Consider the following 25,439-nt stretch of genomic DNA (forward strand, 5'->3'; position numbering starts at 1 on the left):
GATAAGAGATCGACGACGAATCAAAACACGATCGACCATCCTAACACACTTACTAAAAGAAGAAATGTTTTGACTTGTGAAGTGGGTGTGTGCCACTTGTGTCGAGTGAGTTTTGAAGAAGAGACAAAGGTTTGAAAATGGGTATCCTAGTCAACTATAGTGTAGTTGTAGGAGTGGACTCGAAGTGAGGTTTTGAAATGGGCTTGGACCCGAATTTTGACTCGACAAACGGACAGAGTTTCGACTCGGTTTTGCGCTAATCATGGGCCTCTTCGAAATTTTCATTTAAAAAGGGATTTTGATTTTTTTTACGAAAATCGTCATGGTTTTGTTTAAAAATGGTGATCACGTAAGGTATAAACATTTATACAAGCATTATAACGGGATGTTGAGTGCATTTAAAACGGTTTTGGTTTAAAGGGTGGGTTGCCATACCGAACAATCAAACCCGAAGTCTGTGGAGAGGCTCGTACCGAACAAGAGTAAGGCCGATTCCTAGTCCATTTCCTCAAGTAGTGAAGGTCCTTGATACAAACAAGAGTAAGCATCATGGTATGGATGACGTCAATCGTTATCCATCCTTAGACCCAAATAAGAATTAGGACCGTTTAGACGGGACGATTGGTCGAATGGGTTGGGTTGGGCCTAGGAAGGCCGAATGAAACGATCTAGGAAGACCGAGTTATGAAAATCGACAATTGTCTTATACAAACTATTCCCTAACCTTGTTCAAGTTTCACCCTTTTGGCTACACGTAAGTGTATTATTCCCCAGCGGAGTCGCCAAACTGTGGACATGGGCCACGGGGGCGCTTGGGAAACAAGCGTTTGCATTTGTGGAATCGCCACCAATTTTTATGGGAAATTGGAACCGTTCGAACACCTCGTGTCATGTCAAGACACAAAGTAGTGACATGAACACTAAGAAATCGTTACCCTTAGCATTCTATGTCTAGAATGACTCTCGTGGACGCCAATGAACACGGATGTTCACAGAGATCTGGAGTAAGGGGTGAGGGTACGTATTAGGAAGCTCTTTTGATCGAACACCTAATCCCGCCCGTCTCGATAGCGGCCTCTACTAATGATTAGGGAAATCGTCTATACTTGATATATCGTCGATTATATGCATGCAATGCAACATCCAAGTTTTAATCCTAGCATGTGAAGATTTAACTAAGTCGGTGAACAATTAATTAGCAAACAATTTAGTCAAAGTAGGAATTTAAGATTCAATTACATGTGAAAACATACAAATGATACAAAATACAATGATAAATACAATAGGAAAATTACGATAATAAAAATTACAATAATTACAATGGATTTAGCGATTTATGTCGAAAATACCTTTAAAACGGATAAATTGAGAAAAAGAATAAAAGAATGAATCAACGAACAGATGATTAGGCGATAATACGGTTAATAGTTAATTATACGTAGACTAATTAATCAGGTCAAGGCAGAACGGAAGTTCAGAGAAAGAAATCAACCTGGAACAGGCGCAGCAGGGGCGCAGTCCTGCTGCTGCGTCTGTTCCAAGAGTGAGTTCTGGCTGTGAAACCGAAACTGCAAATTGTTAATATTAATTGGTGAATTTAATGGTTAATTACGATATTTACTCGGATGAAAGTGATTTAATGAATTAATTACATACGAATGAGTCATAAAAGCGATAAAACATGGATGAGACGGAATTAAGATGAATTATTTACATGAATGAAAGATTGATTAGTGACATAGGTGAATTAATTAGGTTGAACATGACGAATTAATGATGAACTAATTAATGACGAATATGCGATGAATATGACGATAGACAGATGAAAATATATCAAAGGTCGAGTTCCAGAAATTCAATATGAACGAATTGAATTCCTACAACTCGGATTGAGTTTAATGACGAAAACCCGCAAATATGAGATTATAAGGGATTTAAGTCGGATTTAACGATGAATTATATACTAATGAATGATAAATGATATACATGTGAGACGATTATGATTGTATGTCAAAGAATTAGCAAAAACAAACGAAACAAATAAAACGAACGAATTACGAGATTTGGAAGAAGAAAGGAAGCGAGAATCTGCGGCCCCTCACGAAGAGGCGCGGCGAGCATGCGCTCCTTCAAGAGGCGCAGGCGATTCTTTGCGTCCTTTCTCGACGGTTACCTTCTGATAATCCGAAAAAAGGGTTTTAAACGAGGTTTTATAAATCGGTTTTAAGAGATGTTTTCGACATAAACCTTACATTAATGATACAAAAAGTAAAGAACAATAATAAAAGAGAGATTATACACCCTCAGACTTACATGTTTGACGAAACGAGATGAACTAAGTTATCGATTAGTGATGCTCGACTCGAATGTAAAGAAAGTGTTCTTGTAAGAGGAAAACGATTAAGATTAATTAAGTTGATTGATGTGGAGTTGGTCAAATTGGTCGGTCATGCAAACGAGGCTGGTACTCAGAAAGATCCGAGCTTACGTGGTCGAATGTTCAAGCACGTAGACGCCAAAAAGTAAGAACGTGGTCTAGAATGCAAAGGGAGAAGAGAAGGGCGGACACTCGCGTGAGAAATATGAGGAGCGAAGGCTCCTATTTATACTAATCACGTGAAGGAATAGGGTTTTCGGAGAGACTTTGGAAGTGAATCTCGAAAAGATACGAAACATACGCAGAAAAGGACACGAAGAGACGCAAATGATCCATCTGCGTCTCTTGGAAGAGACGCAACGGCTGGCCGTCTATTCCCAAGTGGTTTCCTCCTGCGGAAGAAAGATTTCCGTGTTTAAGTTATGGAATAACGGATTAATTTGGTCTTCCTTAATATTTGTATGAATATTACGGGAAATTGTTCACCAAAGATTAAAAGATTGTGAAATATTTATAAAATATGGAATAGAAATATCCGGAACATTCCAGAACATTCTGACTCGGGATTTAACGGTTATCGAGAAAATGAAGACGGTTTTAGGCCTTCCATCTAAAATGTACTCTAGTTCTTGTCAAAACGACCAGTATCGGACACGTAGATGACAACTAAGAGGTAGACATCGGTGTTTGAGCAATCACTTGACGATAAATTTACTGAATCTGTCACAAATCGTTCCGCGTCCAAACATGCGCCCAATCATCACCGGGTGGTTTGAGCACATTTACAAAAAATTTAGTATAAAGTTTTTGAGCACATTTACAAAAAACATTACACTAAAAAATATAATGTTGCTCAAAAACTATATTTATAAATGGTAATATGCTCAGAAAAAAAATGTATATATAGTGCACAACTACAAGGTCTCAGATATTAACTCAGATCCTAATCCTTTTTCTCGGCAAATTGGGGCCAGATCAACTATCAAGTGGCAACGGAAAAGTATATTCCACTTATAAAACGTGTATAATTCTATGATTCAAAAAAATAAAAATAAAAATAAATCACACACTCAAAAGCAACCATAAAAGCAACCACTTTAAATTTTTAAATTTTAATTTTATTTTGGTTGCTTTACTCTTTCACAAATCACAATTCCTCAACCTAATCAAAATCATATACCTTGTTCATAATTCATGTGATCTATAAATCTCTAAACCTCATTAATTAAACTATAAATTTTGGTGGGTAATCTCAAATTATATTCCCATTTTTTTTCCATTTTCCCACACTATTTAGTTAGTCACCAACTCCCAGGGAAGAAGAGGCCAATTCATGCAATTTTTGTTTCTGGGTTTTGTTTTTGTTAGTGGGAATTCTACCAAATTCTTGAATTTGTAACAAAATATTCTGTACAATTTATTTGTCATATTCTTCTGTTTTTTGAAAATTCAAGAATGTTGGGGTGTGACTGTTTCTACTGGAACAAAGTCTCAGAGTTACATGAACATGATTCAATACCAAACCCATTTTCTTTACCTGCACCTCTTCCACACTGGCCCCAAGGTATCTTCTTTTACCTAAAGTTTATTTCTTTTTACGACTCCCCATCCCCGTTTACCTTTGATTAAAATACGTCTCAAAAGGTAAACAAATAATCGAGACTGCAGGGGTAAAGTTCTTCTGGGTCTTTTGAATTTGCCAGCTTTTGAGGGTTCTTGAGTGACAATTGACAAATGACTGAAATGTGTTGAAAGAGCTCAACTTTTCTGCGATTTACCATCATGGGTTCTAGTTTTTCATGCTTTAAGATTTGATTTTAAGTGGAAAATCAATGGAATTTGGTGAAAGTATTGATCTTTCAATGATCTTGAGCTTGATTACATTATTCCATGGTGTTTTTCTGTTGTTGCCTTTTGATTTGCATTTTTAAGGGACAAATTCTGACATGCTTAGATAATATTATCTCCCAAAATCTAGGCAATTAGATAATAATAAAAATAAAAATAAAAATAAGATAAGATTAATGCTATCTTGTCTGATTTAGTAATATTATTTTATTTTAACATTATCTAAATGTTTCCGTCAGTTCTTGCCTTTGTGATTCTGGTTGCCATAATGAATTTGGTTAAATTTTGTATTATTAGTGCAACCATTAATTTTTTCAACATTCATCAGCTTCAAATTTGTAAAATGCGCGTCCGTATAAAATTGTAACTATTACTTGGTATTCTTTTCAATGGAAGTGTCCGTTGGTTAAATTTATCAACTCCTTGATTCGGTTATCTTGGGGGCGATGACGAACTTGAAATGGCTAGATTTTGTACAATCAATGATGTGTGCAATCATTAGATTTTTGATGTTCATCTTTAGCTAACATGACAAATTAGAGTTCCTGTGGTCAATTCATACCTACTCTTAATTTTCAAACATAGTGTTTGTATTCTAATTTGTTTCTGATGATAATGACCCTTATGAATATGCCAAATCCCAACTGGATTGGATGTATGTTTGTTTTTATCGTCGAATTCACATAATCACATTTATGGCAGTCTCAATCTCATATGTTAGTTGCTGCATACTATTCCAAGATGGTTATCACTAATTCAATGTCTTGATAATGATCGAGTTGATGTTGAATTTTCCTGATAATGGTGACACTTTCAGGATTAATTAGAAGTTCATATCCTGTATTAGATTAGTAATGCAGCTAATTAGAAGTTTATACTTGTAATATATGTTAGTCATAGTGGCGGAGCCACATTTAAAGACATTGGCATGTCGAGACCTGCCAAGTCTTTGGACAAATGACGTTTAATATTACTAAATGACAAATCTTTGGCCAATCGATAGTAGACTTTTAACGGTCCCATATTCTTGAATTCTTGTTCCGCCATTGTGGATTATGATCAATGCCTCTTTCTTACTTCTCAGGTGACGGTTTTGCTACGGGTAAAATATGCCTTGGAGAACTAGAGGTAGCTCAAATTAGCACATTCAAAAGTATTTGGAGCTTGAGCTCTTCTCGTGGTAAACCAAAAGGTGTGACATTCTATAGTCCTGAGGGAATACCAGATGGATTTTTTTGCCTTGGTCATTATTGTCAATGTAAAGATCTTCCCATGAGAGGATTTGTTCTTGTAGCACGGGAATTACACAAATACGAGTTATTAGATCTTCCTCCCCTAAAGAAACCTCGGAATTACTCATTGGTTTGGAGCGCTGATTCTCAACACCATGGACCTGGCTATATATGGTTACCTAACTCTCCAACAGGCTATAGAGCTATGGGATTTTTGGTCACCAATACACCAGTTGAGCCTTCTGTTAATGATATTAGATGTGTTCGAGTTGATTTGACCGACTCTTGTGAAGCTTGTGATTTGATATCTGACGCTGATTTTTGGGTTTGGAGCTCGAGACCTTGCAGAAGGGGGATGTTTAGTAGAGGGGTTTCCGTGGGAACATTTTTTTGCAGTTCATATATGACTGCTGAATATGATGTCCTAACCACAGCTTGTTTGAGAAATCAAGATCCTTCGCTACACGCGATGCCTAATTTGAGTCAAATTCACGCCATTATACAACACTATGGACCAACTCTATATTTCCATCCTGATGAGATATATTTACCCTCTTCAGTACAGTGGTTTTTCGATAACGGGGCACTCCTGTACAAGGATGGCGAAAGTGACGGTCAACGCATTGACTCAAAAGGCTCATTGTTGCCTCGGGGCGGCTTCAATGATGGGAAATTTTGGATAGATTTGCCAAATAATGATGACAAACGGGATCAACTCAAACGTGGGAACTTGGAGAGCGCAGAGCTTTATGTTCATGTAAAACCCGCCTTTGGTGGTACTTTCACGGATATTGCTATGTGGATATTTTGCCCCTTCAATGGTCCTGCAACCCTTAAAGTTGGGTTGACTAATATCTCTTTGAATCGTATTGGCGAGCATGTCGGTGACTGGGAACACTTTACTCTTCGGGTAAGTAATTTTAACGGAGAGTTATTGAGCATTTACTGCTCTGAACACAGTGGTGGTAGGTGGGTGGATGCAAGTACATTGGAATACATAAATGGAAACAAGGCAATTATTTATGCTTCCAAATGTGGACATGCCAGTTATGCTCACCCGGGAACGTACATACAAGGGTCATCAAAGCTGGGGATTGGTGTTAGAAATGATGTTGATAAAAGCAAGTTCTTCGTGGACTCTAGTACGAAGTACAAGATCATTGCCGCGGAGTATCTTGGAAATGCTGTTGAGGAACCGTGTTGGGTTAATTACATGAGAGAGTGGGGTCCAACTGTTACTTATGACGCGTTTTCTGAAATAGACAAGGTAATTAATCACCTCCCGAGAATTTTCCGTTTTTCAATGGAGAATGTATTAGAGCTGTTTCCGACTGAACTTTGTGGGGAAGAAGGACCAACCGGGCCTAAGGAGAAGGATAATTGGTTTGGAGACGAGAGATGGTGATTAGTTGATTACTGCTCTCCTTGAGTGCAGGATTGTAAAATACTATACCAGTTCATATGTAAAATCTACGAATTCACTTGTAACGGTCTACGCTAATTTTCTCGATTTAGTAGCAATCCTTGTTATATTTGTGTAAGAACAAGATGAAAGACCAGCTTTTGCTACTCAACTAGTCTCCAGAGGTAAAACTCATCCACATGAACAAATTACATGTCATTTACACAAACATAAACTTTCCCTGACACCTAAAACACGCATTCGTATGTAACATATGGCTTACAGTAAGACATTCTTGTCCAAAACTAACCGGTAACTGAATAAAAAAGGTAGAAGGAACTCATACTTATAAAAGGACAACTACATGGACACATCAACTTCAGAAAAAGAGACTGCGGTCAATCAGGATTCGAGTCAGGAGCTAACCCCGGTTCTGGGACAGTACTCTCCATTGACAGCCATGACGGAGGACTTGGATTCACGATGAATATTCGCGTCTGAACTATAGCCACTTCTGGGACAGTAATCAGGGGAGTTAGTAGGGGGATTGGAGTGAACAAGATTAGCTGTTGATTGGACGAGTTTACCCATGATCCTCAGCTTAATCTGTCCTCTTCTTGGTGGCAGAGTTTCCATACTTAATGCTATTTTTCTAACTGTAATTCTAACTGTTTTTCAGGTTTCAGGAGAATAAGAATTGTGCTGGAGACTGAGTAAGTAAGGCCTCGTATAAGTAGCACTAAGTGGAGTGACTAGTGAGTGAGTGTCTTTATTCGGAATAAATAATTATATAGCTTCATCTACAAGCAGGAGAATTCCTAGTTGGGTGGCAGTACTCACCATCCGACTGATCAGTAGGTCTCATGAGACACCGTCTCCCACTAATTTAAAACTTGTCAACATTAAAAATCGCTTTTATTGCTCTCTTTACAATGGAAAATTCGTATCAGTATTTGATAAGGGATGTTAGCAAAAATAGAGTGCCATGTGGAATTTCATATGATTCTATTCCTTGTCACGAGTTATTTTGTGAAAAGGTTCACGTTATTCATCGAAAATAGGTAATTAAGATATCGTGTCGATACATAACATGCAACAAAGTAAAGTTTCAAAGTGGTAATATAGTGTAAGAGAGTGATGAAAGTCGTGAAACCAATTATGCTCTTGGATTATTGGGTATATAGTTCTAGAAAAGCTAGAGATATATGCGCATCTAGAATAATACTTTTTGGATTGGATTGGATCTATAGTGAAATTAAGACAAATCAATCATATATGGAGAATTCTTCGATTTGAGAGTGGAGGACTATAAAGTTGTGTTGTTGTAGACTTATCAATGCCAATAAATTAGAATTCATAATATCTTCTATAGTTCTATCACTTCTATCCATATTCTTTCACAATATCTACCTTGTTATTCTATTTTAATGTTAATAGCATATATTCCTCTATATGATACTCCACCCTTTACATTTCAATCATTTATTTTTCATATTTTTTATGAGAAGAATTTTTTTGAAATATGAAAGCAAATTGTTGGAGACTTGGGCAAAGTGAGTATCTTACTTTTATCTAAATCTCTAATAAATTTCAATTCCCAAGACTGCATCGTTAATTCGTTATAAAATCTTTAGTGTATTTCTATAGTTGTCCTGGCTCGATCTTCAAGTTTTTTACTCCCTCTATTTTTCTATTTTCACCCCATTTGCTTTTTGTCCGAACTTTGACCGTCAATAAGTTGGAGAATAAAAACTTTATTTATAAAACTAAAACATTTACAATTAATATCAAGACATCTTTCACGAAAAAATATTTCAAGCAAAAAAATAACATATAGACATCGAAAAATACGGTCAAAATGGCGTTTTGGAGACCGCAATAAAGCAAATAGGGGTAAAAATAGGAAAATGGAGGGAGTATTATTTATAATTTTTTTTATTTCATTTGAAATGTAGATGCATTGCAATAACTGATTTTTTTTGGATGACTATCTCCTCACTCTTTACATTTATTAAGATGGCTTGTTGATACTATACATTTCCATTATACTTGTTTAATCTCTATTCTCTCTAAAATACGGAGTAGCACAAAAAATTTTCTTTCTCTATCATTGTAGAAAAAAAATTTCATCGGAAAATAATAAAACATATGAAAAATATGAAAGTTTACTACTCCATAGACGACCATAGTTAACAAATGAAACGGTTTTAATTCCACATAATATTTATAATCCAACGTCATTAAAGTCCTAATAAACTTGTAAACCGTTAATTTTGTAGCCTTGTATCAACAATTTGAACGTTGATGGTAAGGAACTAAAAATAAAGCGTAAATTGTTATTCACGATTTTAATGTTGTATGCAAAACTCAATTAAAATCACCCCCATCACCCCCACAACACTCAATTAAAATCACCCCCCATCACCCCCCATACTACTAAGAGAATAAAAATTCTCTTAGTTTTCCCTCCAAAAAACATCTAGCTAAATAAGGTAATAAATAAAATTTTCTTTCATTAAATTATTATCTTTTAAATGAATATATTCTTATAAATAAACTCTAATTTTTTAAATAAATTCATAATTATGATTTTTTCATTAAAATAAAATAAAATTGATATTAAATTATAAAGTATAAGTTGCTAAATTTTTCAGTAATGCAATAATTATTACTGTAGAGAATAGCTTGACACATGCTTAATATTAGTTTCGTGACAAAAAATATTTACTAAAAAAAATTCACAACTTAAATAATTTTTTTTATTAGTTTTCCATTTCAATTTTTTTGTTTCATATAAAAATACAATGGAGTATACTGATAAATATTAATGAGGTGCAAATTTTAAAAGTATAAATCCTCCTATATATTAAGAGAATACAACTTCTCTAAAGTTTTCCCTACACTGCTCAAACTTATATATGGAAGCAAATTAGATTTTCATTTATTAAACTAATTTTTCATTTAAAATAATCTATACATAAAAACTGTTTCTCCTGTTGTTAATTTCGTGATGAAAAAAGATTTTTTAAAAAATTTGATGTAGTTAAAATATTTTCATAAAAAACACAATTCATAGAATTATCCAATTCTTTTAATTAATTTTAATATTAGTTATTTTTTTTTATAAAAAATCGCGAGATATAAATCTAAAATCTATAACTAATACACTAAAAATTAAAAGGCCTATATTTACCGCGTATTTGCGCGGGATCTACACTAGTTATTAATTACAACGCTTAATCGACTAATCGATTTAGCAACGTCCTCCAATCCCCCTTAAACTAAAAGAATAAGAGATCTCTAAAGTTTTCCCACCTAAATGAATTAGGCTATAAATGGGCTTCATAACATCATTTCTACAACTGGTCCATCCTAATTAATTTCGACTTAAGCTATAAATGGGCTTCATAACATCATATATATATATATATCTACAAATGGACCATACTGATTAATTTCATACAATAAACAATTCTGTGCCATTAAAAAAAAGGGAATAATATTCTTTTAACTTGCACATACATATTAACGGGATATTCTTATTTTGTTACATACATGAAATTGCACTAATTATATGTACAATGTGATATAAATATTTTACTATTATTATATTTAAACTAAACACTAAGACCAATACCATTTTGTTAGGAAACATTTTCTAATTAATTCCATTATTCTATCTTTTCATAGAAACGTACTACGGATTGAGAGTATCATAAATTGTTATTACTTCTAAAAAAAGAAAAACTTACTTATGATATTTTTTTTACACTTTAACTTAATATCCATCTTTACTCCATACAATATGAAAACTTAAATTTTGGTTACTTTTTTTAATTGTTTATATAACGCCTTCAATGGATATAGTTAATAAAATAATTTCAGTAAAACCGACAATCTTATACGAAGTAAAAGTGTTGAACAATCTCTTTTCTAACTCTTAATACAAAATTATTAAAAGTAAATTTTATAATTAAGTTTCAAATGGAGTTAAATAGCAATAGTATAATTATTAATTCCTCTAATATTCTTATCTAAAAACCGCGCATTTGTGCGGGATCAATACTAGTAATTTACTAACTAAACTCAAGTGGCAACAATTGATCAACGTAGAAGTTACAATAGAATTACACAAAATAAGGGATAGATTCCTAGGAAATGGGAGGACACCTATGGGGAGCACTCACTTCTTCCACTTATTTGCATCCCCAATTAACTATCCCCCGATAAACCCTAGATATCCCCTTGTTTCCCCCAAGTTTTATCCCCAATTTCTCCCTTCATCTTTTTCTAAACCTAATCGAAGAACAACTTCTGACACCATTCGAAGGCGCATCTTCGACTTCGATGACGATTTCAGAGGAGAAAAGCGCAGAAATTGGTGGTCCGACGATGATGACAGTGATAGTGATGATGAAGACGATGAAGGTTTTGAATTTGGGTTTTTTGAAGATTCTAATCCATTTGATTGGATTTTCCAGGTATAAAAAACCTCACCTTTTTGAGTAATTATGCTGTTTAAGTTTGATTTTTGATGTAAGAATTTTGTATATATTGCTTGAGTTTTTATAAGTTTGCGAAATTATACTCCCAATGGTTATGAGTAACAGATTTCAATTTTCAGTGAAGCTACTGACTACCTGATTCATGGGTTAGTGAAGAAAAAAATGCATTTTTTTTTGGGTGTGAATTAGCATTCGTTTGATGCAATTCTCGACGCAATTATCATTATCGGTTATCCCAATAATCGCCTGGGGTAAGGCTAGTATATCAGCCTTGGTCCTGCTATTTTGCGGAAGCCCTTTAGGCAATAGGATAATGTTTGTTTGGTTATTAGTAATTAGTATGGTAGATGGTATTAACCATATCTCCCTCAATTAGGAAATATCCTAATTGATTATATGAATATTGTAATTATAGGAATACTATCTTTTGTAATTATCTTATTACCTTAGTTGCTAACATATGTAAACTATAAATACCCTGTAACATTCTTTATGTTAATATACAATTCTTCCATAATGGTATTCTACCCAACACCGTCAAGCAAGCTCTTATTCTTCCTCAATGGAGAAATGCCATGCAAGAAGAATTTGATGCTCTTGAACGAAACCAAACCTGGACCCTTGTTCCACGCACTTCATCTCAAAATGTCATAGGATGTAAGTGGGTTTACAGGAACAAATTTAACCCCGATGGCACCCTTAAACAAAGCAAAGCTCGTCTTGTCGCTAAGGGATTCCATCAAAGACCCGGTATTGATTTTAATGAAACATTTAGTCCCGTTGTTAAACCAACAACCGTTCTATCCTTAGCTGTCACTAATTCATGGTCGCTAAGGCAATTAGATGTCAATAATGCGTTCCTCCAAATCAAGTTAACTGATGATGTATTTATGATTCAACCTCCTGGCTTCGTTAATCAAACAAAAACTGATCATGTTTGTAAATTAAACAAAGCCATTTATGGTCTCAAACAGGCTCCGAGCCTGGTACACTGAATTAACCACCTATCTCCTAAACTATGGTTTTAAACAATCTATCTCTGACTCATCTCTATTTATTCTACATACACAAACCACTTTCATTTACATGCTCATCTACGTTGACGACATTATCGTCACTGGATCACACCCTACCCAGTTACATTACTTCATTGACAAGTTGTCCCAGCGTTTCTCGCTTAAAGACCTTGGCCCGCTGTCCTATTTTTTAGGCATCGAAGTTGCACATAATTCTCTCCGCCTTTATCTAAACCAATCCAAGTATATTCACGATCTTCTAACCAAGTACAAAATGATTGATGCTAAGTCTAATACGGCACCCATGACTACATCTCCGTCATTGGTTCGTGAAGACCACCTACCCATTCATGACCACTCCGATTATCGTGCTATTGTTGGTAGCCTACAGTACCTATCCCTAACTAGGCCCGACATTGCCTTTGCCATTAATCGTCTCGCTCAATTCCTACATCACCCCACCACCACTGCGCTAAAGCGTCTCCTTCGCTACTTGCAAGGGACTCAAACCATTGGCCTCCAATTATATCGAGACTCCCCATCCCGTCTTCATGCATTTTGTGATGCCGATCATGCAGGTGACAAAGACACTTTTGTTTCCACCACAGGCTACATTCTCTACCTAGGCCGCAATCCAGTCTCATGTCTTCCAAGAAACAACGCGGTCTTGCTCTCTCCACCACTGAAGCTGAATTTCGTGCCATCGCATCTGTCACAACCGAGCTTCTCTGGCTCCGCAACCTTCTCACCAAGCTTAACATCTCACTTACCACCCCTCCCGCCATCTTTTGTGACAATATCTCTGCCACCCTCTATGCCAAAAACCCGGTCTTTCACTCTCGAATGAAGCACATGGCTCTATCATTTCACTTCGTCAAACAGCAATTGCTTCATGGTCAAGTTCGCATTCAGCACGTTGCAAGCAAAGGGCTGACATACTCACCAAACCTCTCCACAAGCACTAGCACCTTGAACTTCGATCCAAGATTGGTCTTACTCATCGGACGTCCATCTTGCGGGGACGTATTAACCATATCTCCCTCAATTAGGAAATATCCTAATTGATTATATGAATATTGTAATTATAGGAATACTATCTTTTGTAATTATCTTATTACCTTAGTTGCTAACATATGTAAACTATAAATACCCTGTAACATTCATTATGTTAATATACAATTCTTCCATAAAACACCTAAGTCTTATAGATGGAGAAGGACAGTATGGTTAGGGTTTAAAGCTCATTTACGATTTTGTTCCAATATTATTTTGTGGATATGATCAAATGTTATAGTTATAATGTATTAATGTGTCGTTTGAAAACTCGTTGAAGATAATGGCGGTCTAATAGAATGTTATATGAGTCAATACTAGTGAGGCGTCTTGGACTTTTGTTGGAGGGGAAATAATTTGCCTTGGTGGAGGAAATTAAGCGATCCATTTTCGCTCCCCTCCAAATTCTTCCATCTCCATTTTGCTAACCAAACAAAGAATTTTTCATCCCTCCAAATTCCCCACTCCAAACACACCCTTGAAGAAGGAAATGGGTGCTTGTGTAGAAGTGACTTCATTATTTGATATACTGGGACTTATTTAATAGTCATTTCATCTGGGACTTATTTTTATTGTTGAAGGTTACCATTTCCGGTCTCCCGAAACATCTGCATATTAGTACGTTATCATAGTTAGGGTTGAGTATCCATGTTTTGCTTTTGAAGCTTTGAGCTCTGTGTATGTGAACACTAGTTAATTGCTTGAGGGTCTTTTACAGCACGAGGGCTTTACATTGAGATCTGGATATAGTATACATGGTATCTCAGATAAAGGTAGCTAGGATGCTGCTGCTGCTGCTGCTTACACGCATACTGATTTGCCTTTGATTACATAAATGCAAATGTTAAGTCTCTAGGAAGTGTTAGTTTTGTTCATATGTCTCCGTTAAATTAGAAATAAATGCATTTCATTAGCCCTTCTACTAACTTATAATTACCCCATTGGGCTGGTCATTCTACCGGTTGTTTTTATTAGTAAATGTTACTCCGTAAGTCCGTAGTATGTTACTATGCTTAAAAAAGATTGTAATTTAAATGTAAATTAAACTTCCGAACATGTGAGAATAGTGATAACATTTTTACTTCAGATTTATATTACTAACTAGGATCCGAGATATCTTGTTGATCATGAGTTCATGACTGGTGTAATTATAAAATGATAAGGATTTTGCTCTGCTTATTGCTCCGGTGAATTAATGCAGGCGTTGAAAATCTTTGGTTGGGTTGTTCCAGCTGTAATTATATCAAACTTACTAGGAGGGACAGGAACAAATTCATTAATGATGGCCGTGGTACTCCCCCTGGGCCAAACTGCTCTTTCCTTGGTAATGGATAAATTGGGTGGAAGCGCAGCTTCCAGCTCTAGTTCAAGGACTGGATACAAATCCAGGCGCAGGCCTCGTCCCAGGTCTAGAAGTAGGCCTGGTGCTCGTAAAGCTCGAAGCAGGACATCACCTGGAAGCGGAGGATATCAGTCATGGAGGACAGCAAATAGCAGTTCAGTTAAGAAAGGTGTGGAAAGTGATCCGAGGTTTGGAGGATGGGATGAGCTAGATGAACAAGTAGAGCCCACCAGCAGCTTTTCTAGCAAGGGGCAAAGTCGAGAGGTCAGGCGACAAAATTTAGAAATAGGGTCTGGTAAACTGAGCAGAAGGCGAAACCGAGACAAGCCATTGTTGATGAGGTACCTGATTGCTGTGTTTCCGTTGTTGGGTTCATGGACCAGGTTCCTTCTGTAATCTGAAGCATGAATTGTCAATTGTTAATAATGTTTCTAAAGCCAATTAGCCATGATCCTTTTTGTATGTTGTGTGTAATACAAGATGTTCTTCCTGTACACCAAAAACTCATGTAGCTGTTCTTCCCGACGGTTGAGTTTTCGAAATTTTTAGTTTTAATTTTTTTTAGTCATTCGTCCTCCTTAAAACTTTTCGCCCTCTAAACTCAAATGCTGGCTCCGCCACCGTCAGTTGGGAATTGGGAATATAGAGAGAGTAGGTGGATATCAGGGAGCACAAATTCTTATTTCAGACGGACACTTTTGGTCTTATTTGTCAGACGGATAAAATGTTGCCATTTTTTAAAAAAATGTAACCAATTAATTCACAAAATGTTATGACTAGAGGTGTCATTTTTTACCCTGAAAATAATGTGAACAATAATGGTAACATGTTATCAAAAAATAACAACATTTTATTGTAAAATGATGACATGTTACACCCGTCTTATTTCAGACCAAAAACAATGGTCTTAAGAAAAACGGACTCATTAGGGAGAGTGGAATCCAGGGGATGAATTCACGTGCGATACAGATTGGAGAGAGCAGAAAGTGAGAAGCATACATTGAGATTTGAGATAGAGGAGTAGTAAGTAAAGGTGAAAGAGTGCTTTTTGTAGACGACCTTATCTTAACCCAGACCAAAGTAAGGAGAAGACACAGGATTTAAAACGCACTTTATGGCTGACTGGTCAAAACTACAGCTTGACTAAACGACATGATTTCCAAAAGAAAAGGCATTCACTTTGGTAGCATGGACGAGACATGCAACTTCACTGCCTTTTTCGACTTTATTATTATTACTACCGTCTTTCAACTTTGACCATATCTTCACCAATCATCATATACTCATCTAATCTCTACACTCCCATTAATTTACACGTTCAATCCTTCCACATTATGTACATGCATGTCATCACTAAACACTACGTCTTCTTTTTCAAGAATAAAACGAGTTATATAATACTCTACTTGTATAAATAATAAACTTTTTACTAATCTTAATACATTGATATTTAACCTGTTTTAATATTAAGACTGATATACTTATCTTAAATGAGAATTTGTTTCAGTAATTTATATACTAATGTTTGTGTTGATTGTTAGTTCGAAAAGGAGCATTATTGTGCATGATAAAGTAAATCTGTAAATTTAAATATGTTCCTTAATCCTTAAGAAAGCTAAAACTAAATTCTCACACATGAATGATACACTGTTTGGCTGTTAAAATATGATTGTATGAGCATACATTTTCAGGAGAGGAGGTTTGCCTAATGCCCTAATTCAACACTATATCTACACTCTCTTCGTCGTTTTCCAATCAGTTTTTATATTCTTTATAAGAAATATCTGAATTAAAATATAAATCAATAAACGGAAAATTTTCACGGGATTCATACGGTTTGGTCTTTTTCATGTGGTACCTATGAATTTAAGATTTTGCACATGATACTCATCAAGTTTAATTTTTGTGCACAATCTACCTTTACACCTTGACCGCTATCAAATATTGTTGACGATAAAAATGTTGGATGAAACATTAATTTTTTTTGGGAAAAGTTAGACTAATTTGAGATGTTGAAAGACTAATTTTCACATAATAACCCCACAAGTTTCAGATGTTGCACAACATAAGGACCCTTAGAACTCTAATTTGGTGTATAACAAGGCAAAAGAGAATAATATAAGGAGCTAACACAAGAATATAATTAGTAGAGTACAAGTTGACAGACTAGTACAAAATCACACATAGAACATAAGACAACAACTAGTACAATTTGAAGAGTTAACATCACTCATCAAGACCTATTGCAACATACATACATACATATCTCCAAACTTGTTGGAATAAAATAAAACTCATTATTACTCGGATTTATTAATTAGCTAGGAAGGAGGTTCAAACTTATAGTATTTGTCAACAGCAACAGAAACATCCCAAATGCAACTAAGTCCTTTTGGAATTGTCACTAGATCTCCTGCACCAAACTCTACTACTTCTGTATTAGACCCTTTTGGATATGCTTTCACTTTTCCTCTTACAAAATAACATGTCTCCGTTGCATCATACTTTAGTGTTATCTTCCCTGGTGGACACCCCCATCTGCATGCATGCATCCTCATTTTAATCAAACATTAAACCACATTTAAAATTATTACAACTTTTGAGGTCTTGATATGATATAAACAGTGACGGAGCTGGAATTTTTGACTTTAGACTGCACAAGTCTAAATAAGAAATACTTCATCTGTAAGGGGGTGCACAAATGCATGTGCACCCCAAATTTATCTTGTATGATAGGGTAATATATAACCTATAATAATAAGTAACCAAACATATGTACGACTATAATTTAGCTGACATCTGCAACAAACGAAGACATTACCCATTGACTATAACTCGACAAGTAGAAAACACAATTAGAAAAGAGAGTAACATACTTAGGCCAAGATTTGATTCCAATCTCAGATAATCGAGCCTCGGAAGGATTTCTCTCAACTATGATATTGAGCTGAGACGATTCTGATGTTGTTCCCATCAAATCTTAATCTTAATTGTGTTTATATTGGTATGGTTTTAAAGAGAGTAAAGGGCAATGTAATGCAAGAGTAGTTTAGGTTTATTTGTAAGGAGTATATAATGTACTAGTGTGATATTTATAAAGAGGGTAAAAGGCAAAGGAATCTTTTTATCTTATGTATGTATGTATAGAAAGGCAAAGGCAAAGGCAAAGTAATAAGGGGGTGGATAACTGGATATATATGAGTAAAGAAAGACCACAGTGCTTGAAACTAAAGCCTTTCCTCCGTGGATTCCCAACACCAATGCAACAAGCCAACAAGTACTATACTACTCTTCCGACCATTTGTTTACCTTTGATTTTGATAAAAAATTAAGGAAAGGGGATGAAACTTTTTCTACGTGGTGATTGTAAGTGGATAACAAGTGGAATATAATGAATGTCTATGATTAGATTATCTATAAAAATCTTCCTAATTTAAAAAAGTAAACAAATGGTCGAATCATCATATAACAAAATAGGTAAACAAATAATATCGACGGTGGGAGTACTAAACGATTAGGTTTAGTCCGGATTCGAGCCGAGTAGGACTACTAGGGCGGTAAAGCTCTCCTTCGTGAGTTTTAACAAGGTTGCGTTCCCAGGGCTCGAACATGGGAGCTCTCATTAAGTTAGAACAACTTCTTATCATTAATCTAATACTATTTGGTCAATTGCCAAGGTCCAACGTAAGTTTAGTACTGTAAGTGTAATCGTATATGTCTTGGACTCTTAGCCTATCGTTCTACATACCAGGGGGTATGGACTATGGACATATGGTCGGTTAGGTCGAAGTTAGAAAAAATAAAATTACTATCTGCGGAAAGAATCAGTGACATTTACAATTGATATGAGATCATAGAATTATAATCTCCCAATTACGTGAACGCTTCTTTTCTGTATTTTGTCTAATTGTGATCCTTATGTTTGAATGACTCAATTTTTCAATCCACCACGAAATCTTTTACTAAGAACGATTCCATGAGTGCATCATTAAGTAGACCATACATCCGGTATAGTATACTAGATGTAGTTTCTGAGTTTTATAATAAAGTTTTCGCATTTTCTTATAAATTTTTTGAGTTCATTCACTTAAACATTAAGCTCAACAAATTACAATATAACTCAAAAACATTATATATAAACTCATAAAATTTGCGTTTTGACGTCAACAAATTAAAATGTAATTTATAAGTTTTAAAGAAACTTAGAAACAATAAACATATGTTCAATAACATATTAGGTCTAATGGAATACATTATATATATGTTCCTTTTTTTCATAATACACTTCTAGTAAGAAACCCGGCTCCACCACTGATTAGTCCGCTTATTATGTAGATCTAACATTAATTTCGTGAAATATGTAGTTTTTTTTTTCGACAATAGTAAACCGATGTAATAAATAAAAGAAAGTATCTTACAAGACAAACAAAACTACTAAATTAGCCCGTCGCAAGGCTAAGAAAAGAGAAATGAGAATTGTATAAACGTTAATTTATTGCCACTTCCTTTATTTTAGTTTTGTTTCTTTGTTCAGTTGTTCTTTTATGTCACCATTACATTTAATATTTTATTTTTTGCTACATACTTAGATAGACCAAAAGAAACACTAAAATTGAAAAACGTAAACTGCATTTTACCTTAACACAAATAAACAAAATAGAAGAATTAATATTAATATTAATACTATAATCAACACCTAATTTAAGGGATCATAATAAGGTAAGACAAGCTCGAAAGTGTAAAATCCAAACATAAGCACTCACATTTATTTCACTTTTAGATTTTATTTTGACATACTGTTATTTGATAAAAATAGAAACGGATCTATCTACTTGTATCGGTATCATTAAAAAAATATAATGTGATTGGTATATAGCTAACTTTTAGATAAATACACGTGTTTACTATGAGACTGATCATACTCATAAAAGTTAAAACCGTCTTATATTAATAACGACTACATAAAGGTGTTATGTATACTACTTATAGCCTTAAGCTAGTTTGGGCCTTTGGGCCAAGTATTATTGGCATTTAGGGTTTCTCCCAGGCCCACCATAATAGAAATGTTGACCCCAATCATTATCATACGAACTTTGAACGTCATAACAATTGGGATCCTCGGCAAGGAATAAGAGATCATGGGCCGGGCTTAGACTATTATCAGAGTCCACAATTTCAAGGTTTCTAAAGTAACTGGCTTTTCCAAACCCATCTTCTGCGAAATGACCCGAGCCCATTTGGGTTGATGTGTGGAGCCCATTAGCCCGAGTGTTGACCACCTCTCCACCCCATTCTACCAACGTTGCATGGCTTGCTAGGTTGCTGAATAGCTCTGCTGGCCAATACCCTACGTTTATGTTACCACCAAAGTTCATCCACCAATTCCCAAATTGCGGGTCCTGCAATTCAGAGTGATGGTTCAGATCGGATATTCATATTCAAAATGTCTGGTATTTATTGTTTAATGTCGGAGTTTGTGAATTATAACTTCTTTTATTAATTAACAAACCTTCCAAATAAGGATAGTAATGTCGAATTGATTGCTTGAAAAGGAAGACACAGGGGATATCGCGGCTCCAATGGCAATTCTGGAGTGGGTTTGAATGAATCCAGCACATAGAAGATTATAGCATCCTGTTGCTTGGTATGAATCACTCTGCAAATATTAATCACAAATTATAGTATAAGACCGACTCACATAATAATTGCGTACTAGTTAAAAATAGCCTAGGATTCTTGCGTTATCCAAGGAGGCAAGAAACATGGAAGCTGACACGGACTCAAATGTGGAGTGAATAGGATGGTGGTGTTAAAGTCATGATGGTATAGAATGAGAGTAAATGAGAAAGGTGGTCCGTCCAATTAAATTGTAAGAGTGGGAGATATATGATCTACATAAATATTATTGGTCACTATGTTTCCTTTAATTTAACTCACACTGACATCCACGTCCTAGTTATTTATTTTTAATTAAAGGGCTACTGCTGAATCTCACTCTCCTGTTACCTGTCCTATTTAATGCTTATGCGATTCTCATTGGTTCCTACACTCCCACCCTATGACCAAGCTTTTAATAACTTTTTTTTAACAAATGATTGAGACGGAAAAAATATTATGTGAGACAGTCTCATACCGTAAGACGCACCGCACCATCCATTATATGAAAACTAATATGTGTTGGTAAACTAATATTATGTGAGACAGTCTCACACATTCAAGTCACTCCAACCCAGCCTTCACCTTTTTAGGTTGCCTATTTAATTTTGCTATGTAAGCCATTTAGGGTAATATTATCGTTACTATTGTTGTTCGTTGTTGTATCTCTTGAACTAGATGTTTGGAATTTTGTCCGGATATGAAAACTAATATGTGTTGGAATTTTATCGTTACAAAGGAAACAAGATGAAAAATGAAGGAATAGATCATACCGTCCAGTAAGTGAATAACCTTGGTCTCGTATCACCATAAAGCTCCGGACTGACCTGACTAGTACAGTATTACAATCATCATTCATCAATGCCTTAAGCCTCCTCCAATTTATTCAATCGTTTTTTTTTAATATTTCGTTCATTCTATATGACTAATTACGATTTTTTTAAAATACGATAATGATCATAAATAAATCACCTCTTTATTTTGTTTGAAACTTTTAGTAATGCAGAAATAAGGCAGCTACTAGAGCCTAGAGAGGAGAATAGGGAGAAAGTACCTGCCATCCAGCTTCAATGCTGTTGAGATCAGGGCCCCCGAAATCACCGGAGAGGACCCAAATTTGTGACAAACTAAACTCATTTATTTCTTCAATTGACGGATCCCATACGTTTATTGTCGCCTTCGCTCCATATATTTCTTCCGGTGATCCCGTGTATGCAATTGCATGCTACAATACATATGTCCAACTAATCAAAAGTGCAAATAGTCGGGTTTTTCAAGCGATTAAATTGTTTACATCATCATAGTAAACTTGTGTATACATACGTTCCATGGGTGATGGTGTAGAATGAATCAAACCGCATTTCGATTGAGTAGGGCAATAACCAAGGGCAAGGGCGGAAATAGGCATAACTTAATGGTAACGGCTTCGGCCAAGTTTAAAAATTAGTAAAATACTTTAATTCTGGTAACAAAATTCGTCTAAAATAGACTTTTCTTAAAATGTGCTCGAACAAGTTATGTTTGCATAATTAATCAGTAAAAATTCCATTATATGACACGTTCTCTTAAATTGATTGTCGAGTATAACTTCGTCATCAAGCAAATATATAATCACATTCACTTGTGCACTACTTCAATTTACCATGATGAACTCAACAAACTAGCAAATTATGATGCCATGCTTATCAGTCTCCAGCACTAGACATAAAAACAGCATCAGCGTTCTGGCTTGCACCAACCGCGTTTTCTCATGAGTTTTAACACTACATTTTGAGCCTAAAACTTAATTAACCCAAATAGACGTAATATTATATATTGATTACCTCATGGCCATTGCCATTGACACCATCAGGAGCATCATTGCGGTTAGTTAAGGGAAACGATCGTGGCGATTTCCTGCCATAATCATACAAAGACTTGGCCCGTAGAACATCCTGCACCGTGCTCCTCCGTATCGGAACAGTACCCTTAGGACATCTTGTTCCATTGAGGTGCCACATTTGCCAATCTATTTCCTTTGATCCGTCTTTGTTATTCTTGCTACTCCCATCTTTTTCCTCATTTATTTTCATTTTAAGGCCTTTTGGCATTTCTGGTGGCTCTTTCTGACACATTATTTAAACACATTACATGTAAACATGTGAACTATGGTTTTAGAAATCTTTATGTTAATTTGAAAATAATCTCCCAATAAACTCAATATTAGACCGTCTCTTGATATATCCCAAGCTAGAATATATACAAAACAATCTCATGTAGCGTTACATTACCATATGAGTACGTATTTTAGAATCGATTAATTAAATTATCGTACTCATATGACAATCATGAACAAAGACTAATCTTATCTTTATTAATAACCTTTAACAAAATGTATAAAGTCAAGGGACCCAAAGCATTACTACTAAATTAAATGTGAAAACGTACGAAAAATCAATGGTGGGAATTGTATTAGTCCTAGTACTTTGAATTTTTACTATAGATTGAAAACTCTATAAACACAATTTACGAGTAAATTTTTTTTTGGTACGACGAGTAAATTATTCAGTTCACGAGTTAAACTAATTTTCGTACCTGAATCTTGTGATTCTTCAAAAGAGGATGATCAAAAGCAGGCTGTTTTCTCTTATGAACACAATTTATGATATCTCCGTCAGGGCTCTGAAAATCGATAAACAAAAGACATGAACTGGACCGTAAAAGATAAGTCGCGTCTATTTCATTAATCGAATTAACGAATTAAATACAGAAGCCAAATTCTTCGAATAATGTTAAAAGAAACAATAGCTAAAAGCCTAAAACAATAATATAAGATCGTTTTTTCTTTATTTAGACTTTTAATGTGTATCCTTAGGGTACACGTTAGAAAACCCGATATAAGATTAGTACTACATTATTAATTTGTCTTATTATATTAGCCTAACTACTAATAAGAACAAACTAACAAAAAAAAATAAACAAAAGAAGCACAAAGAATAAAAAATAAAAGAAAGAAAGTAACCTGAATACTGAAGACATGAGGCTTATTAATCTGGTCAACATGATTCTGAATTCTATCAAGCCTTAATTTGCTAACTTTTCTATTTCTATATTTTGTGTAGTTTAACCCACAAACAACTGTAAATCCTTCCAAAAACAAGCTTACTAATAATAGCAAAACAAGAACAGAATGAAAAGATGAAAAACAATATGAAACTATATTCTTCTTTTTGCAAACAACAATTCCCATTTTTGTGTTTTTTTTTTTTTTTTTTGTGGGTTTATATCATATTGTTGAATTAGTGAATAATCCACAAAGAAAAAAATGGTTTCAAAATAAAAACAGAGTTCCCCTGTTTTTCTAATTTATAGTGTTTTATAGAATAAAAAAAGGAAATTTGGTTTTATGTAGCAAGAAAAAATAGAGGGAAAAAATGAGTTGAATTGTTGAATGGCAAAATTAGTAGAGGTTTTGATTTGAAGAGGAAGATGTATGTAGTAGTGTGGAGTTAAAGGCCTTAACTTTTGGACCAACCTATATTAATTGCAACCTCCAAACTTGAATCTCTAAACTTGTTTTATAATGATTTTATTTATCACTCACTCAACTTGCGACTTGCCAACACACTTAGTTGAGGAAAGGGGGCATTAACTTTGCTTCAAGCATGCACTACCAATCTTCTACTATATACTTCTTGTACTACAACTAATATTTTGAAGTATATTCTACACTTTCATTATTACTTCTATAGTAACATGATGGGAAAGGTTTTAATTTATTTATATGTTGGTTTTTTTTTGTTAGTTGTATGCACAAGCTGATCATGCATTGGAAGGATCAAGAGGTCAGGCGGAAGTTAACTTATAAATGACGTATTTGTTATTATCAGATGTAAACAGTTGATCGTGTCACTAAAATTTAAAAAAGTCTATCAGTTTTTGTTATTGAAGATTATAAGTTTTAGTAGTCCGGATTCTTTCAATTTCCTTAAAAGAAATGGACCTCCATTTCCTATAAACGGTCCGGATCAAATCTTGTGATGATCTAATACTTGTAATCGTTTCATAAAAATAAAGTTTTAATGGATAGAGAGAGAAAATGTATTAAATATGGATGTATTAGAGAGGAAATGAAAAGTATTCAAATTCAAGTTTTAATAGTTTGTCAAGATCATACTACATTTATTTGTATTTGTGGGTAATGTACGACTAAGGCGTGAACAATTAAGTTGTAACATTGACGACTTCTTACAATTATTTTATTTGAAATCATTATAATTCTTTCTTTGTAAACGAATTCGATTATTAATTACTTAATTGATTTTTTATTTGTGCTTTTGTACTTAGTAAGGACATGGCATACATATCATTTTAGGATGATGTATGAGTTGATTGCTAGTTTTGGATTATGTGCAATTGTTGCAGATTTTCTGGTGTTTTGAATTGGCTACTTAAGCTTATAGAGGAGTTGATTAGCTCTTGGCCTCCCGCAATAACAGCAGATTTGATTATCTAAGGTCAATGAGCCATGAGCCATTGTTATTAAACACCAAACAATTGCCAAATCATTTCACTGTCATCATAATCACAAATTCAAATATTGTTTGGATCTAAACAATGATTTTGGCTTTAAGCCCTCATCACAATATCAAGGTTGGCCTATATAAACGGTAACTCTCATATTAAGATCCGACTAAAACTAAATTTATTTAATTATAAATTGTAATAAACTAAGTCTAATATAAATTAGATTCAAAAGAACAAAGCCTAAAAGTTCTCCCAATAATTTCAATGTAAAAAAGACTTGCTCTTTTTGAGTTGTGAATTTGTGATGCTAAAAAAAAAATCTATAATCTAACACGATTATGGAATGCAAGAGAATGACACAAACTAAAGATGTCGAGTGCAAAAGGGATAATAATATGTAATTACTACGTATAATATTTTTAATGAGAGCGCTTGATATTGAATTTTAGTTCCACCCTCTTATATAAATGCTAAATTCACTTTCGATCATATACCTACCTTAA

General features: G+C 34.6%; 4 protein-coding genes across 4 annotated transcripts; 2 read left to right on the plus strand and 2 right to left on the minus strand.

Moving 5' to 3' along the window:
- Window positions 1-3,491: 3,491 nt before the first annotated feature.
- Window positions 3,492-7,031, plus strand: LOC141657622 (hypothetical protein At1g04090-like). The gene is made up of 2 exons (XM_074464910.1): window positions 3,492-3,941; window positions 5,310-7,031. The coding sequence occupies exons 1-2, from the start codon at window positions 3,833-3,835 to the stop codon at window positions 6,860-6,862; spliced, it is 1,662 nt and encodes a 553-aa protein (XP_074321011.1). The 5' UTR covers window positions 3,492-3,832; the 3' UTR covers window positions 6,863-7,031.
- Window positions 7,032-10,965: 3,934 nt separating this feature from the next.
- On the plus strand, window positions 10,966-15,342 carry LOC141657625 (uncharacterized). The gene is made up of 2 exons (XM_074464913.1): window positions 10,966-11,340; window positions 14,635-15,342. Exons 1-2 carry the CDS (start codon window positions 11,032-11,034, stop codon window positions 15,169-15,171), a joined length of 846 nt encoding a protein of 281 aa, XP_074321014.1. The 5' UTR covers window positions 10,966-11,031; the 3' UTR covers window positions 15,172-15,342.
- A 1,549-nt stretch (window positions 15,343-16,891) lies between these two features.
- Window positions 16,892-17,932, minus strand: LOC141657623 (uncharacterized). The gene is made up of 2 exons (XM_074464911.1): window positions 17,652-17,932; window positions 16,892-17,313 (listed from the first exon to the last, which is right to left on the minus strand). The coding sequence occupies exons 1-2, from the start codon at window positions 17,747-17,749 to the stop codon at window positions 17,097-17,099; spliced, it is 315 nt and encodes a 104-aa protein (XP_074321012.1). The 5' UTR covers window positions 17,750-17,932; the 3' UTR covers window positions 16,892-17,096.
- Window positions 17,933-19,618: 1,686 nt separating this feature from the next.
- LOC141657624 (protein neprosin) lies at window positions 19,619-23,878 on the minus strand. The gene is made up of 7 exons (XM_074464912.1): window positions 23,432-23,878; window positions 23,005-23,091; window positions 22,254-22,535; window positions 21,485-21,655; window positions 21,204-21,257; window positions 20,285-20,431; window positions 19,619-20,174 (listed from the first exon to the last, which is right to left on the minus strand). Exons 1-7 carry the CDS (start codon window positions 23,657-23,659, stop codon window positions 19,797-19,799), a joined length of 1,347 nt encoding a protein of 448 aa, XP_074321013.1. The 5' UTR covers window positions 23,660-23,878; the 3' UTR covers window positions 19,619-19,796.
- Between the last annotated feature and the right edge of the window lie 1,561 nt (window positions 23,879-25,439).

The sequence above is a fragment of the Silene latifolia genome, chromosome 5, assembly GCF_048544455.1.
Source record: "Silene latifolia isolate original U9 population chromosome 5, ASM4854445v1, whole genome shotgun sequence".
NCBI lineage: Eukaryota > Viridiplantae > Streptophyta > Magnoliopsida > Caryophyllales > Caryophyllaceae > Silene > Silene latifolia.

What these genes read in the sequence shown, in the direction of transcription:
- LOC141657622 (XM_074464910.1), top strand. Translation starts at nt 3,833, where the DNA reads ATGTTGGGGTGTGACTGTTTCTACTGGAACAAAGTCTCAGAGTTACAT. An exon ending in TCTTCCACACTGGCCCCAAG is followed by an intron (nt 3,942 to 5,309) that starts GTATCTTCTTTT and finishes CTTACTTCTCAG; the next exon opens with GTGACGGTTTTGCTACGGGT.
- LOC141657625 (XM_074464913.1), top strand. Translation starts at nt 11,032, where the DNA reads ATGGGGAGCACTCACTTCTTCCACTTATTTGCATCCCCAATTAACTAT. An exon ending in CATTTGATTGGATTTTCCAG is followed by an intron (nt 11,341 to 14,634) that starts GTATAAAAAACC and finishes GAATTAATGCAG; the next exon opens with GCGTTGAAAATCTTTGGTTG.
- LOC141657623 (XM_074464911.1), bottom strand. Translation starts at nt 17,749, where the DNA reads ATGGGAACAACATCAGAATCGTCTCAGCTCAATATCATAGTTGAGAGA. An exon ending in GGAATCAAATCTTGGCCTAA is followed by an intron (nt 17,314 to 17,651) that starts GTATGTTACTCT and finishes GCATGCATGCAG; the next exon opens with ATGGGGGTGTCCACCAGGGA.
- LOC141657624 (XM_074464912.1), bottom strand. Translation starts at nt 23,659, where the DNA reads ATGGGAATTGTTGTTTGCAAAAAGAAGAATATAGTTTCATATTGTTTT. An exon ending in CTCATGTCTTCAGTATTCAG is followed by an intron (nt 23,092 to 23,431) that starts GTTACTTTCTTT and finishes ATCGATTTTCAG; the next exon opens with AGCCCTGACGGAGATATCAT. An exon ending in TTACTATCCTTATTTGGAAG is followed by an intron (nt 20,175 to 20,284) that starts GTTTGTTAATTA and finishes TCTGAATTGCAG; the next exon opens with GACCCGCAATTTGGGAATTG.